The sequence below is a fragment of the Lepidochelys kempii genome, chromosome 6, assembly GCF_965140265.1.
Source record: "Lepidochelys kempii isolate rLepKem1 chromosome 6, rLepKem1.hap2, whole genome shotgun sequence".
In the NCBI taxonomy this organism is placed as follows: Eukaryota; Metazoa; Chordata; order Testudines; family Cheloniidae; genus Lepidochelys; species Lepidochelys kempii.
The window spans coordinates 76593352-76610997 of record NC_133261.1 but is presented as its reverse complement, the minus strand read 5'-3'; the positions used below and the strand labels follow the sequence as shown (position 1 = coordinate 76610997).

Below are 17646 nucleotides of genomic sequence, written 5' to 3'. Positions count from 1 at the left end.
GGAGCATGGCTGATGGCGTTGCATGCAGCTGACAGGTCAAGGAGGATGGGGAAGGAATACTGGTTCTGAGCTTTGGCTAGGAAGCTATTAGAGACTTTGATGAAAGCAGTTTCAATGGAGTGCCTGGAGTGGAAGCTGTACTGGAGAGAGTGTAGGATGGAAATGGAGGAGAGGAACTGCAGCGATTGTAAACAGCACGTTCAATGAGCTTAGAGATGAGAGGGAGAAGGGGCAGTTGCTGGCGAGACAAGTGGTGTTAAGCATGGCTTGGGGTTTTGGTTGGTTTTGTTTAGGACTTTTTAAGATGAGAGAGAATAAAGCATGCTTCTATTTTGAGAGGAAAGAGACAGAGGGGAGTGAAAGGTTGAGGAGAAGAGTAAGATAGGGCATGAGTGTGGGTGCAAGGGAGATCAGGAGAGGGGATGGGACAGGGTCACTAGGGCAAGAGGAAGAGGAGAGCAGACAAGAAATTGCTGCATCTGAGACAGGGGAGAAGGAGGAGAAAGTTGTAGGAGAGGGAAGGGAAAGGAAGGCAAGCTGAGGGGAAAGGGAAGGTCACAAACTGTATTTTGACTAAGGTGAGCAAGCCATCTGTAGGATTAAACCAGATGCCTTATTTAAGCAAACCACAAAAATGTGGCAGCTCTCCCACTATGTCCTCCTTTACACCTTCTCCCAGCTCCCTCTTGTGTTCTCAAGTATACATTGCACTGTGTCACTCCAGCTCCATTCAGTTACCATTGGATCCAACATGAAACCCAGTTATCTTAAATCCAAATTGTAACATATTTTATAGCAAAAAAGGTAGTGATCATAAATAACTAAAAATTACTTTCAAATTTAAATCAAACAATAGATCATGTATGTGAACAAGAGTAAGTTAACCTTATGAGTTTCTGCAATGGATATGTGCTTTCTTTCTGTTACTTAGAAAAATGAACAAAGTGAGATTGCAGTGTGCCAACTTGAGGTTTTCAAAATCATACATATCTACGTTCATTTCTGAATTAGAATGTATTAAAACCAGAAAAGGGAGTGGTCTTACCCCAACCTCTTCATTCTTTATACTCTTTGCAAAATGCTCAGAGTATTCACATTGAATTTTCTGTTGTGAACCAAGTAATGTTCATGTATACCATTTTCATGCGAATTACACGTGAGAAACCGCATGATTTTTCCATGTGACTTATGTGCAAACTCACCTCAGGAAATGAAAATTATTTATGGACAAAACCCATAGTATTTTTAAAATGCTAATTAGCAATTATCTCAACCACTTAGAGAAGATATTTACAAACCCTTTTCATTCTTCAAACAAAAAGCATAAAGAATCAGTATAATATCAGCTGTGTTCTATTCTAAGAGTCTTTAAAGAGAGCTTTGTTTCTATAAAACTGATTTTTTCCAAAGCCACGGTACAAGAGAAGATCACAAGACCTAGTTACTGAATTCGTCTTATTGCTTTTATCTATTTTCAAATCAAAGAGCTAGTTAGTTAACACAAGCCCTGCATACCAATATAAAATTCAAGCAGTAAAAACCACTTATTAACCTGTTCTGTAACTGTTGTTCTTCAAGATGTGTTGCGCATGGCCATTCCATATCAAGTGTGTGTGTGTATTCAGTGCGCCAGAGTCAGATTTTCCTTTAGTGGTACCTCTCAGGACGGCATATGTGCTCTTAGCTATTTCATATTACTGCATAATGGTATAAAGGGTGGAGCTTTCCCAGACCACCACCTCAGTTCCTTCTTATCAGATTGTGATATAGAAGGGAAGGAGAGTGTGTCGTGGAACGGACACACAACACATCTCAAAGAACAGCAACGGTTACAGAACATGTTAGTGACTGCACATGTCCATTCCACTTTAAGTGACTTACAAGCAATTCAATTCAGGAGGTGGGTTTCAGAGTTTACCTGAACAATGACTGAAGAACTGCTTGTCCAAACTTGGCATCATCTCTTGAATGATTAGATATAGTATAATGAGTAGCAAAGGTATATACTGATGACCAAGCTGCAGCTCTACCAATGCAAGTTATAGGTACTAGAGCCAAAAGCTGTGGAAGCTGCTTGAGATCTTGTAGCGTGTGCTACCGCCTTGCTTGGAGGGGGTACATTGGAAATGTAGTAACAGACATATGCAGGATGAAATCTAGGACAAAATCCTCTGCACCTTTCATACTATCTGCAACTGACATGAACAGCTGGGCTGATGATCTAAAAGACCTACTTCTGTCCAAGTAAAAATCCAATGCCCTTCTTACATCCAAGGAATGGAGCCTCTTCTTATTCTTAAGAAAGAAAGTCAGTAAATATATGACTTGATTGAGGTGGAAGTCCAATTCTACTTAAGTTAGGAATTTCAGATGTGGATGAAAGTATCCCTTGTCCTTATAAAAAAAATTGTGTCAAGTGGGTCAGCTACCAGTGCTCGTAATTCCGCCACCCCTGTTAATAGCTACCAAAAAGTTGTTTTCATGGTTAGATGCAGCAAAGAGCAGTCACATTCATAGGGCAAACCCATCAACCTTGTTAGCACCAGATTAAGTTCCAGGGAGGAATGGGATCCATGATCTCCATAACATGTCCAGACTCTTTCAGAATCTGACTGACATAGGATTAGAAAACACTAAGCGATCCATAATTGGTGGGTGAAAAGCAGAGATAGCTGCCAGTTGAACTCTGATGGAACTAAATTGACAGGCCTTGTTGTTTCAGGTGGGATAAATAGTCCAAAATATGTTGGATAGAGGCCAGGACTGGCAGAACACCCTTCTGCTTTGACCATAAGGAGAATTGCTTTCACTTCAACAGGTCAGTATGATCTAATAGATGGTTTCCTGCTGATTCAGGAGAATGTTTTGCACATTCCCCTAAGCTTCACTTCTTGAGCATGGAGTATCCAGGTCATAAGATGGAGAGTGACAGACAGAGAAATAGCAACAGACTGTTGTTCTTGGAAATCAGGTCGGGTTCTGTAGGTAATGTTAAAGGAAACCCGGCAGAGAGGGCGCTGCAGACTGGAGAACCAATGCTGGTGTGGCCAACTAGTGCTATGAGGATCACACAAGACCCAATGGGTACCACCAAAGGAAAAATCTCCAACACTAGTGTGCTGGGCATGCACGCATCTAAAGTGGAATGGATATGTGCAATCATTCAAAGAAGAACTTAATATTCATTACTTTTGCCACCTACATTAAACTGCTGAGATGAAACCTTATCTGCATTTAAATTTTCAGTTACAATTTTATTAGCAAAGCCCCATACATACTACTAATCAAGAAAGTCAAACCAAACACAATCAAACAAATTCAAAACTAGGACTGACTCAGTCCTTAACTCATCCTATTATTTCTAAATATAGCCATACGATAGGAAACACACACACAGGTAGAACTACCAGACTTCAATAGGTATCTCTAGGCACAAGCCAAGGCAATATCATCTTTAATTTCCTTTTCCTAAGGTGGTTTTATATTGGAAGTAAAGTCATGTAGAATTGGACTTTTATGGTTCATGTGGAAAAAAGGAATTTCCTTAGCAATGTTTCAGGAATGAAAGTTTAAGAACACAGGAAACGTTTTCTGAAAATAAAAGTCATCAGCAGTTCATCTCCCCTTTCTCCTAGCACACCTTCCTTTAGCAATAGGGCATCACAGGGGAGAAGCAGTGGCTTGAGCCATGCCCTCACCTATGTTCAGTGTGGATGGAATCTTGAAAGAGTTTAGCTGCCAAACTAATGTATTTCTACAGAACATGTGTAAACTGAGATTTTCTAAAGGATTATAACTTGGCCAAATTGGGCTGATTTTCATATGTATAGCAATAGGCACATCCCTGTCACAAAGGCAAATCCCCACATTCCCCCTCCCCCCACCTTGTTTTTGGAATCAGCTGAACCATTTTGGCTGAATCTATTCAAAACAATTCAGTCTGATGCAAACACCCACCCAGCATGGAAATATTTAGCCCAAACAGTAAAAGTCTGATAAAGTTATAAGCAACTGAAAACAGGGTCTTCAAATGGGAAGTGCTGGGCAACTTGAATAACAGGTGGCACTGCCAGCTCCACCTATGGTGTGTACACACACACACACACACACACACACACACACACACACACATTGTAATATGATACTTTGTACTTAATGTACCTAAAACCTTTAAGCCAATAAGTTTAAAGTTTACTAACATTAGTTATGTTCAATACACCCTTATGAAGTAGGTTTTACACACAATTTAAAGATGGGGAAACCGAGGCACAAATATTGGGTGAGTCACCCAAGGTCACAGAGGCTTTGCCAGAATTTGGAATGCTTACTTTCAGTTTCCTATTCTAACCATGGATGTGCTTCAGTGAATTTGAGAAAAATACCACTGGTCTCTCTCCTGTCCCAGAGTAGAAGCCGTGTTAGTCTGTATCTGCAAAAAGAACAGGAGTACTTGTGGCACCTTAGAGACTAACATTTATTAGATCATAAGCTTTCGTGGGCTACAGCCCACTTCATCGGATGCATAGAATGAAACATATAGTAAGATCTATTGTGACAGGATCAGGCCAGATGGCTACAGGAGAGTAATAGAAGGCAGATATATTAGCCCCAGGCTAAGTAGGTCCCTTTTTCCCTGGATAAGGTGACAGGGAATGTTCCAGAACAATCAGGAACCTTCTGGAGACAATTAAGACAGGCTGATGAGAACACCTGCAGCCAATCAAGAAGCTGCTAGAATCAATTAAGGCAGGCTAATCAGGGCACCTGGGTTTTAAAAAGGATCTCACTTCAGTTTGTGGTGTGCGTGTGAGGAGCGGGGAGCAAGAGGCACTAGGAGCTGAGAGTGAGAACGCGGACTGTTGGAGGACTGAGGTGTACAAGCATTATCAGACACCAGAAAGAAGGTCTATGGTGAGGATAAAGAAGGTGTTGGGAGGAGGCCATGGGGAAGTAGCCCAGGGAGTTGTAGCTGTTGCACAACTGTTCCAGGAGGCACTCTAGACAGCTGCATTCCACAGGGCCCTGGGCTAGAACCCAGAGTAGAGGGTGGGCCCGGGTTCCCCCCAGATCCTCCCAACTCCTGGTCAGACACAGGAGGAGTTGACCTGGACTGTGGGTTCAGAAAAACGGCCAAGCTGAGGGGCTGCCGTGAAGCTCCAAGGCGAGCAGATCCGCCAATAAGCACAAGACCCACCAAGGTAGAGCAGGAACTTTGTCACATGAGCTATTATCAGCAGGAGAAAAAAACTTTTGTAGTGATAATCAAGATGGCCCATTTAGACAATTGACAAGAAGGTGTGAGAATACTTAACTTACAGACATAGATTCAATATGTGTAATGACCCAGCCACTCCCAGTGTCTATTCAAACCCAAATTAATGGTATCTAGTTTGCATATTAATTCAGATTCATCAGTTTCTCATTGGAGTCTGTTTTTGAAGCTTTTCTGTTGCAAAATTTCCACCCTTAAATCTTTTACTGAGAGGCCAGAGAGGTTGAAGTGTTCTCCTACCAGTTTTTGAATGTTATGATTCCTGATGTCCGATTTGTGTCCGTTTATCCTTTTGCGTAGAAACTGTCCAGTTTGGCCAATGTACATGGCAGAGGGTCATTGCTGGCACATCATGGCATCACATTGGTAGATCATCTGGACCCATGGGAAAAGAAGCCCTTGAGAAATTCCACCATGATTTCAACAATTTCCATCCCACTATCAACCTCAGTGTGGACCAGTCCACATAAGCGGTCCATTTCCCGGACACTACTTTGCTAAGAAGCGATGGTCACATAAACACCACCCTATATCGGAAACCTGCTGACCTCTATACTTACCTACATGCCTCCAGCTTCCATCGAGGACACACCACATGATCCATTGTCTACAGCCAAGGTTTAAGATACAATCGCATTTGCTCCAATCCCTCAGACAGAGACAAACACCTACAAGGTCTCTATCAAGCATTCTTAAAACTACAATACCCACCTGCTGAAGTGAAGAAACAGATTGACAGAGCCAGAAGAGTACCCAGAAGTCACCGACTACAGGACAGGCCCAACAAAGAAAACAACAGAACGCCACTAGCCGTCACGTTCAGCCCCCAACTAAAACCTCTCCAACGCATCATCAAAGATCTACAACCTATCCAGAAGGACAACCCATCACTCTCACAGATCTTGGGAGACAGGCCAGTCCTTGCTTACAGACAGCCCCCCAACCTGAAACAAATACTCACCAGCAACCACACAACAAAAACACTAACCCAAGAACCTATCCTTGCAACAAAGCTCGATGCCCACTCTGTCCACATTTATTCAAGTGACACCATCATAGGACCTAATCACATTAGCCATGCCATCAGGGGCTCGTTCACCTGCACATCTACCAATGTGATATATGCCATGATGTGCCAGCAATGCCCCTCTGTCATGTACATTGGCCAAACTGAACAGTCTCTACGCAAAAGAATAAATAGACACAAATCTGACATTAGCCTCGTGCAGTTTGTATGGTAACTTCCAACTTATCTGTATGTGTGTATATAACTATATGTTCCATTCTATGCATCTGATGAAGTGGGCTGTAGCCCACGAAAGCTTATGCTCTAATACATTTATTAGTCTCTAAGGTGCCACAAGTACCTCCTGTTCTTTCTCCTGTCCCAGACACTATTTCCTAAAGCAATGTGACAGAGTGTCACTCTGTATTATTTAAATATAAAAACATCTCTGAATAGTTTCTCTGGAGTTTTGTTTACTAGCGTGAACATTTCCTTTACAAAAGGTACAGTCCCTGCTGCTGAGATAGATTCCTTAAGGGTGGAGAGACTGCTGGGTGGAGCTGGAGGAAAGGTTTTACCTTTTGGAGGCAAAAAATCTGCCCCAGGACAAGTCTGCCCGCTTCTTATTTACAATGTCACCAGAAAATGAGAACAGGCGTTCACATGGGACATTTTGCATGGGACATTTTAGCCAGCATTGCAAGGTATTTACATGCCAGATATGCTAAATATTCGTATGCCCCTTCTTGCTTCGGCCACCATTCCAGAGGATATGCTTCCATGCTGATGACTATCATTTAAAAAAAATGTGTTAATTTAAATTTGTGACTGAACTCCTTGAGGGAGAATTGTATGTCTCTGGTTGTTTTACCTGCATTCTGCCCTATATATCATGTTATAGCAGTCTCGGACGATAACCCAGCACATATTGTTCATTTTAAGAACACTTTTAAAGAACATTTTAAGAAGGTACCAATGTGAGATTTCTAAAGATATCTAGAGCACTCAACACAACGTTTAAAAATCTGAAGTACCTTCCAAAATCTGAGATGGACGAGGTGTGGAGCATGCTTTCAGAAGTCTTAAAAGAGCAACACTCGATGCAGAAACTACAGAACCTGAACCAACAAAAAAGAAAATCAACGTTCTGCTTGTGGCATCTGACTCAGATAATAGAAATGAACGAGTCAGTCCACACCGCTTTGGATTTTTATCAAGCAGAACCTGTCATCAGCATGGACGTATGTCCTCTGGAATGGTGGTTGAAGCATGAAGGGACATATGAATCTTTAGCACATCTGGCATATCTTGTGAGGTCAGCTGCAACAGTGCCATGAGAACACCTGTTCTCACTTTTAGGTGACATTGTGAACAAGAAGCAGGCAGCATTATCGCCTGCAAATGTAAACAAACTTTTTTGTCTAAGTGATTGGCTGAACAAGAAATAGGACTGAGTGGACTTGTAGGCTCTAAAGTTTTACATTGTTTTATTTTTGAGTGTAGTTATATTTTGTACATAATTCTACATTTGTATGTTCAACTTTCATGATAAAGAGATTGTACTACAGTACTTGTATTAGGTGAATTCAAAAATACTATTTCTTTTGTTTTTTACCGTGCAAATATTTGTAATAAAAAATAAATAAAGTGAGCACTGTACACTTTGTATTCTGTGTTGTAATTGAAATCAATATATTTGAAAATGTAGAAAACATCAAAAACATTTAAATAAATGGTATTCTATTATTAAGAGTGTGATTAATCACAATTTTTTTATCACATTAATAGTGATTAATTTTTTTAATCGCTTGACGGCCTTAATATATATTTGATGTATTTTTGTGAGAATGGAATTAATTCCTCTATGTTTAACATTTTTATTCTGACACTTCTATTTGTTTGGCACTAAAACAGGAAAAGAAAACAAAATCATTGTGCATCCAAATAATGGGGTTTGATCACTTAGTTTTTGTTCTGACCTAGGAGGACATCTCAGTGACAGGAAAGCTGAGCTGCTTTTCATTGTAAGAAAAAGGATTATAATATACAAGACCCTTGTGACATTTTTTTCATATGAACTCAAAAATTATCCTATTCAAAATTTTAAAACTAGATGCTCTCCCTTCAAGCAAATACATGATAGTTTTGGCAACGGAGACTTTAGGGGATTCCAAGTTCAAGTATGGAAGCATGTGATTTAGGTCTTGTCTACACTAGAGTTACAGCTGAGTCAGGGGATCTGGTTGCAACATGCTTCTAATTCATATCATAGATGGGACTCAACTTCACTGGATGTCTCTTCAGGTCCCAGTTAATAGTTAGCATAATAAGTCTCCTGTCTCTACTATAAGTCATTATTATTTATATTTACATTATTATTTATATTTCAGTTGTACCCAAAAACCCCAATCAAATGGAGGCCCTGTGTGTTAGACTATATAAACATGTAACTCAAAGACGATAAGGCCGTTGCGGAGAAACTAAATGAATTCTTTGCATCAATCTTCACTGTTGAGGATGTGAGGGAGATTCCCAAAGCTTAGCCATTCTTTTTGGGTGACAGATGTGAGGAACTGTCCCAAATTGAGGTGTCATTACAGGAGGTTTTGGAACATATTGATAAACTAAACAGTAATAAGTCTCCAGGACCTGATGGTATTCACCCAAGAGTTCTGAAGGAACTCTTATGTGAAATTGCAGGACTATTAACTGTCATCTGTAACCTATCTTTTAAATCAGCTTCTGTACCAAATGACTGGAGGATAGCTAATGTGATGCCAATTTTTAAAAAGGGCTCCAGAGGTGACCCTGGCAACTACAGGCCAGTAAGCCGCACTTCAATACCAGGCAAACTGGTTGAAACTATCTTAGAGAACATAATTGTCAGACACACAGATGAACATAATTTGTTGGGAAATAGTCAACATGGTTTTTGTAAAGGGAAATCATGCCTCACCAATCTACTAGAATTCTTTGAGGGGGTCAACAAGCATGCAGACAAAGGAGATCCAGTGGATATAGTGTAGTTCAATTTTCAGAAAGCCTTTAACAAGGTCTCTCACCAAAGGCTCTTAAGCAAAATAAGCTGTCATGGGATAAGAGGGAAGGTTCTCTCATGGATTGGTAACTGGTTAAAAGATAGGAAACAAAGGGTAGGAATAAATGGTCAGTTTTCAGAATGGAGAGAGATAAATAATGGTGTACCTCAGGGATCTGTACTGGGCCCAGTGCTATTTAACACATTCATAAACTATCTGGAAAAAGGGGTAAACAGTGAGGTGGCAAAATTTGCAGATGATACAAAACTACCCAAGAAAGGTTAAGTCCCAGGCAGATTGTGAAGGATTGTGAATCCTACAAAAGGATCTCACAAAACTGGATAACTGGGCAACAAAATGGCAGATGAAATTTAATGTTGATAAATGCAAAGTAATGCACATTGGAAAACATAATCCTAACTATACATATACAATGATGGGGTCTAAATTAGCTGTTACCACTCAAGAAAAAGATCTTGGAGTCATTGTGGATAGTTCTCTGAAATCATCCACTCAGTGTGCAGCGGCAGACAAAAAAGCAAACAGAATGTTGGGAATCATCAAGAAAGGGATAGATAATAAGACAGAAAGTATCATATTGCCTCTATATAAATCCATGGTATGCCCACACCTTGAATACTGCGTGCAGATATGGTCGCCCCATCTCAAAAAAGATATACTGAAATTGAAAAAGGTTCAGAAAAGGGCAACAAAAATTATTAGGGGTACAGAACAGCTTCCATTTGAAGAGAGATTAATAAGACTGGGACTCTTCAGCTTGGAAAAGAGGCGACTAAGGGGGGATATGATAGAGGTCTAGAGAAGGTAAATAAGGAAGTGTTATTTACTCCTTATCATTATACAAGAACAAGGGGCCACCAAATGAAATTAATAGGTGGCAGGTTTAAAACAAACACAAGAAAGTATTTTTTCACACAGCGCACTGTCAACCTCTGGAACTTCTTGCCAGAGGGTGTTGTGAAGGCCAGTACTATAACGGGGTTCAAAAAGGAGCTAGATAGATTCATGGAAGATAGGCCCATCAATGGCTATTAGCCAGGATGGGCAGGAATGATGTCCCTAGCCTCTGTTTGCCAGAAGCTAGGATTATGTGAGAGGGCATGGATCACTTTATGATAACCTGTCTGTTCATTCCCTTTGGGGCACCTGCCATTGGCCACTGTCAGAGGACAGGATACTGGGCTTGATGGACCTTTGGTCTGACCCAGTATGGCCGTTCTTATGGTCTTATGTAAGACGGTAATTTAACTGAAGCAACGTCCGCACATGATCTTATTGTGAGTCTCATGATATTTGGTAGTTTCTTTAAAGCCACAGCTCCGGGAGACATGCAAGAATCTTAACTTACAGTTTAAAAAAAAAAAAAAAAAGGAAGACAACATTTCTTGTTTTTATAGAATCTCACGATCTGGATGGACGTGATACGTGACTTTTGAATGGGTGGGTCTGACAGAACAGATATTTGTAATCAGGTCCTCAACTTGATTGTAACAGTAAGATAGACAGAGGCCTCACAAGTGTATTTATGATGTAGCCCAAGAACTGCAGTCAAGTCTTTGGCAGCACAAACCCCCTACCATACACTTCTTTTTGTGAACTATACACACTGTGGCCGTGATCCTATAAAGACTTATGTGTGTTCTTTCACTACCCTAAGCAATCCCCCTGTGACTACTTATAGTGGTAAAGCTAAGCACATGCACAAGTAACCCAGTTAAGCATGTGCATAAGCATTTGCAGGAATTGGGGCCTGACTGAACTGCCCATGATGATGTCATGTCCATTTGAGACATGGCAATCAACTTCTGGCTACTAAAATGTAAAGAAAACACTGCAGCATCTCACAAAGCCAACTCAAATATGTAACATTATCAGATGATCTCCAACTAGATCCAAATAATAGAAATCCCCTTTGCTTCTCTTACCACAGTGAACAACTAACAACAAGGCTTGCTCATCATTTAATATACACAGAAATATATGTCCTCAGAAAAATGGTACAAGTTTCCATAGTGTTTTAAATGTTAACATTTAAACAGCAGCTACAGAGGGTTTGGTTTTAGACCTCTATGGCAGCAAAGTTTGCATGGCATGGTAGGCTACAGAAACTTCAAAACGGGAGTTATTTAATTATTTCTTGCAAGCCTTAATCTCTTCTTAAACTTTTAATTTGGACTTTGATAATTCAAACAGCATTACTGCCCGTAGAAACAATTCTCAAGAATTCTACTAATGAAGTACTTTTGGACCATAAATTCTGTCCAGCTAATAGTTCACTTGATAAAATGAAAGCTGTGGCCTGCTTAGTGGGCCAGCAGTTGCACTTCAGTACAAGTATAAGTGAAGAGATACAGAAATCCGTATGTTGAAGTGAAGGATGGATAGTCAACCTGTAGGGTTGCCAACTTTCTAATCGTACAAATCTGAACACCATAGCCCTGCCCCTTCCCTGAGGCCTCTCCCCTGCCTGAGGCCCCACCCCTGCTCACTACATTCCCTCTCCCTTGGTGGCGTGCTCTCCCCCACCCTCATTCACTTTCACTGGGCTGGGGCAGGGGGTTGAGGTGCTGGAGCAGGTGAGGGCTCTAACTGGGGGTGCGGGCTTCAGAGTGGGACCAGAAATGAGGGGTTCAGGGTGCGGGAGGGGGCTCTGGGCTGGGGTAGGGAGTTGGGGTCTGGGAGGGGGTGTGGACCCCAGCTGGGGGTGTGAGACTGGGGATAAGGGGTTTGAGGTATGGGGGGGACTGCAGGCTGTGGGGTGGGTCTGAGAGATTCAGAATGCGGGAGGGGGCTGTGGGTTGAGGCAGGGGGTTGCGGTGTGGAAGGAAGTACAGGCTCAGGACTGGGGGTACAGGCTCTGGGTGGGGCCAGGGATGAGGGGTTTGGGGTGCAGGAGGGGGCTCCAGGCTGCGGAGTGGGGCTAAGGGATTTGGAGTTTGGGAGGGGGCTGCGCATTGAGGCAGGTGGTTGAGGTGTGGCAGGGTGAGGGCTCTTGGGTGGGGATGGGGATGAAGGTTTCGGGGTGCAGGAGGGGGCTCCAAGTTTGGGAGGGGCCTCAGGGCTGGGGTTGGGGCCTGCGATTACCTTGGCCGGCTCCCAGTCAGCGGTGCAGCAAGGCTAAGGCAGGCTCCCTGCCTGTCCTGGCTCCGCGCTGGGCCCTGGAAGCAGCCAGCAGGTCCAGCTCCTAGGCGGGGGGGCCAGAAGGCTCTGTGTGCTGCTCTCACCTGCAGGCACTGCCCTTCCATCAGCTTCCAATGGGAGTGCAGAGCCGGTGCTTGGGGCAGGGACAGTGCGTGGAGCCCCATGGGCCCACTGCCTAGGAGCCAGACCCGCTGGACGCTTCTGGGGTGCAGCATGGTGCCAGGACAGGTAGGGACTAGTCTGCCTCAGCCCTGCAGCACTGCTGATCAGACTTTTAACAACCCGGTCAGCAGTGCTGACCGGAGCCGCCAGGGTCCCTTTTCAATCGTGCGTTCTGGTCAAAAACTGGACACCTGGCAGCCCTACCAACCTGAGCAAGAAAAGATATAAGCCCAATGCCACCAAAACATTTTATTTGCTATAAATAAAGTGATGGCAAAGAGCCAGGGAAGCATATATAGAGAGCATCCTCTGCCCACCAAATCATGGAACTGCTTTCAGCGCATCTACTACTATCCATAGTCAGCTAAGTATTCCAATTTAAACTGCTGGAGCGTGCAGTGGGTATCCCAGAATGAAAGAGCGTAAATATCCACCCAAACCTATTCATAACAGCACAAGAGTCATAGTCGTCATCTTGATTCTCTAGTCTCATGACTTGAGTTGATAGTTGTGGAAGTGAGGAAGGAATTGCTTGTGTAGAGCTGTATGAAAAGTTTCATTCACAGTCATACCACTAAATGTTGGATTTTTGCCTTTAAAACAACAAACAAACCCGAAGAGATCACTTGTTCCAGCACCCCTGCCAGACACAGCGTGGTAAAACAGTTCCAAAAAATCTGGATCTGGCACCTGGATCCTATTCTCTTCTAGAGTTCAGTGATTTGTAGTTAGACAAAAGTTTGATATTGGATAAAAAGATTTGAAAAACTGTAGTGACTTTTTTTTTTTTTTTAACAGTATCTTTATGAAGGTGGTGAGTAGAGTTTCATTTTGCGGGTATGGAAGCACTGTTCTGTTTCCTTCTCATTTCCCTTATCTATGAAGAACTTTGAGAATTCACTGAAGTGTGTAGCCGTCTCCCTTAAGCTGTAAAATCACACAAAGAATGCTCACCCCTCCCCTAACTCTTTGTTCTTCACACCCAGATGCTCTAGAACTAAAACTCCCCAGTACTCCAATCTCCCAGAAGAACCTGGGCCTTGTTGTGCCAGTTAACAAGATGCAGAGATATTTGTCCAGCATGCAGTATATATTTCACATTATACAAGTATATTGTAACATGATTCTCACGTGCAACACTTTAAAACACAAACATTTTGTTATCACAGCATTTATATGAATCTGTTGTAGTTACATGGCCAAAGCACCAATCTTAAACCAAGTTAGTATAAGTTAATTTACTTGCACTACAAGTGCAAAATACCATCTGATAACCCAAATCAACTACAAAATGGTTTTGACAATAGATATTCGGTCCATTTGACAATCTAGAACATATAAAACAGGAAAATAAGCAAGTAAAAATTTTCACGCTGTGTAGGAAATGCACTTATAACTGGATGCATATCATATGGTAGATATGAATATCTTACATGTGTGAAAGATTCAGCTTGTGATAAATGTTGTGAACCTAAATATCTGGCAAACACCACAAACTATAATGATCACTTTAATAAAAGCCAAATATATTATCAGATTTTGAATCAGAGCCTTAAATAGTAAACAAACTACTTTAATTGCAAATGCATTGTTTAAGCCCTAAGAATTGGTGATTATTAAAAAGACCACATCTGAGATGCTTAGAGTTTGACAGAATTTTTTATAGTCTGAAATAGGGACTAACCTGAACATAGCTGCTGCTGCTGTGTCTGAGTAGTTAGTTTTTCTTGGATAGTGCATTTTTCCAAACACTCTCCAGTTGTGCACTGATGTAGGCCCGGTTGTCTTACAGAAAATCCCAATTCTCCAGATTCAGGAAACTTCAGATAGAACTGTGATTCCAAATCATTAGCAAAGGAGAGGTTTGTGGCATCGTATCTCCCACTGCGATAGTCATTCAACACAGATTCTTCCTCAGTGTTCTGTGTAGGTAGTGGAAGAATACTATGATGCAGCTGTGGACTAGGCAATCTCGAAGATAAAGGAGAAGGAATAGGTGACATTTGTTTGTGTGCGTTGGATCCTGAATGTGAATTTCTAAAAACATTACAGACAGCAACTATAGAGGGTGATAGCGGCCTTTTCTCTTCTGGTTTAACGTTAGTGCTTGTCTGAGAAATATCAGTTCTTAAATGTATTGGCAGATTTAAAAACAGACGTTTGTTGCTCTCCTGGGGTACGGTAGCTCTTTTGTCATAAATTGAGCCTGGTAGGTTTTTGTCTGCTCTTGTAATTTGTTGTAGTCTCTTCCATTCTGCAGCTTCATCTAAACTGTCATTCTGGATAATTTTCAGAAGGGTTTTATTGACTGCTCCCACAAGGTTGCATGACTCATCAGTAATCTGCGGTCTCTCTTCTTTGCACTGCAAAACACAGCCACTGCGTTCCTTTTCCTGCATCACAGTGTACTTAGAGTCTACAGTAGCTTCACCTATACTGAATACCTCAGCTTTTGGTATAAATTCACTGCACACTTCAGAGAGAACAGGTTTAACAGTTTCCTTATCTTCTTGAGTATCAGTGTAAGAAAGGTTATCATCAGACTCTGTATGGGTCTTTATAACTTTCTGAATACACCTTCTCAAATCCTGTACTTTAGCAACAACTCTGGCTGCAGGTTTCTCACTGTAGGTCTGCTCAGTATACTCATAACCATGCAGGCTTTCAGCTGCTGCAGTCTCGTTTAAGGCCTCAAATCTGTTAGATAAACTGTCTTGGAAAGAGTTCAACAAAGGGCTGCTGTGCTGCACCTTCATTACTTTAAGAGTAGCCTCTGCATCACCCAGTAGACCAGCACTGGGATGTGTAATACAACTTCCAAATACATCATTGTCATATTCAGATAGAGAATCAGACAGGTCTGTATCTGATTTCAAAGTCCCACTGCACTCAAGAAAATCGCCATCTTTTCTCCATCTTTCTGGTGGTATATTTATGTCAAATGGTAAATCATCCTGGTCTTCTACTGTCTGCCAATTAGAATTGGAAAAGGAACCTGGAGAGCTGCCAGCAGAACATTTGGTGGGAAATGTCCTTTTATTTTCCAGTTGCTTGTCTGTCCTGTTTAACACAGAAGGTTCCAAATCGCCATGAACCTTCTTTTTCACTTTCTTGTTTATGAACTCCTCCAAGCTCTCTCTCCTTCTGCCAGTTTTCCTCATCTTTTTGTTTCTCAATTTGGGTTTCTGATCTGTGGATCCCAAAATGATTTCCTGCTGATCCTTGAAACTTAAGAGATCATCATCTTTAAATTTCAGTCCTCCAGAGGCATCCTGTAGCATCCCCTCCTGATTTCCCATTTTAATACCCAGAATGTTGTGTGAACTGAGCAGGTTAGCTAACAGCCTCTCTTTTTCAGCAGTTAGTTTATACAGCTCACTGAGAATATCTTTAGTGGTAGTTTGCTTGAAAAAAATATCTCCAACATTTTCATAAGGTTGCTCTCTCGGTTCTGCTGTCTCTGACCCTTCTCTTACTTGACAGCAGTTATGAAAACGTTTATTGGATTTGTCTAGAGTTACACAGCCCTTGTATGTAAATCCTCTGACCTTTCCCTTTGGAAGATAGAAGCTGACGTAACAGAGTTCCATAATGGGCCTGTGCAATTGGAGGATAGTATGAGTGCCTTCCATTATGCTTACCTAACTATTCATTCATTTAAATTATGTGGTCAGTGTTTCAAAGCTTGTATAAGACAGCATGTGATGTGGAGAATGTACAGAAGGCATCTGACTAATCTTCTACAGTAACACTGCCTGTAAAAAGGAAAAATAAAGGAAGCCGTCAAACTTAATGAAAGCAATTTTGATGTAACAAACTTCAAATTAGTAGCACAACTTCACAATCTTCTCTCAATATACTTCCTGATGCCCTTCTTTCCACTGAAGAATTTAACACAAAAAGGATGGCAACACTAAAATTCATGCTTGATGTCATAACATTTACCCCCAGGTGCTCTTGATCTGGGCCTTTTCAAGGGATTACATGGAGTTTTCCAGGGAACTTGCACCACCCTTCCAAAGCCAAGTTGCTTGTCAACTCTGCAGATATCCCCCCATACACTGCTGAAAAGGTAAGTTACTGTTGAACTCCCTGGCTGATACAAGTATCAGTAACCACAGTCTTAATGAAAAGTGTAAGCTGCCATTTCCACTTCACTCAACATCACCAGAAATATAACCATTAAACTCCCAAACACAATAACTTTCATTGATATTTATTTCACATGAAAGAACCTCCAAACCACTCTCAAACAATTAAAAAAGATTGTGGGTCAAATTCTGCCCATATTTACATTCATGCAACTCCACTGAGGTCAATAAGGTTTCCATAGGAGGAAAAAAATTGGGGCCATTTATTTTGACTAAAATGTCTAAACCATAACAAGGATCTGTTACAGTTTCTGTATTTCCCCCCTGTGGTCATTCAAGGGCACCCACTTTAGACTTCTGGCTCCCAGCTATCACATCTCTTGGGCAGAGACCCACATTTTACTCCCTCCTGACTGGGGATTTTTTAAGGCTGAACAGTTTCCTGCCTACACTGTGATATTCCCACCAAGCCCAAACTACCTTAGAAGGCCAGCACAGGCACTTTGCTTTCTCTCCAAAGGCTCCGACCAGTGTATTGCCAGCAGTTACAAGTTACCCCACAGCTCCTTCTATGCAAGCACACTTCTTCTTAAGATAAAAGCATGGCAGAGAAAGCAGAAATAGGTTTTCTTATAACAGCATTTTGAGGCAAGTTTTGCCCATGGAAGTTGCATTCATGTATTTGATTATAGAATTTGGGTCATTAACAATAAAAATACCTTTTCATTCAAATAAAGTCATCAGACAAGTCAACTTACTTTATAAATATTAAGCCTCAACTCCTGTCTGAGGTGGGCAAAATTAAGTTTATTTAATTAAGCCTCAACTCCTGTCTGAGGTGGGCAAAATTAAGTTTATTTAATAGATGGGAAACCAAGAACTTCAGGGAAAGTGTGAAACCAGAGACTCAAAGGA

General features: G+C 41.5%; 1 protein-coding gene across 1 annotated transcript in view; it reads right to left on the bottom strand.

Annotated features, from left to right (window-relative positions):
* The window catches only part of LOC140913618 (formin-1-like), a 126842-nt gene that overhangs the window by 83860 nt on the left and 25336 nt on the right, over window positions 1-17646 (bottom strand). The window contains exon 3 of the mRNA XM_073350344.1: window positions 14325-16395. Within this exon, the coding sequence (XP_073206445.1) occupies window positions 14325-16272 (1948 nt within the window). The 5' untranslated portion in view covers window positions 16273-16395. The remainder of the gene's footprint in view (window positions 1-14324; window positions 16396-17646) is intronic.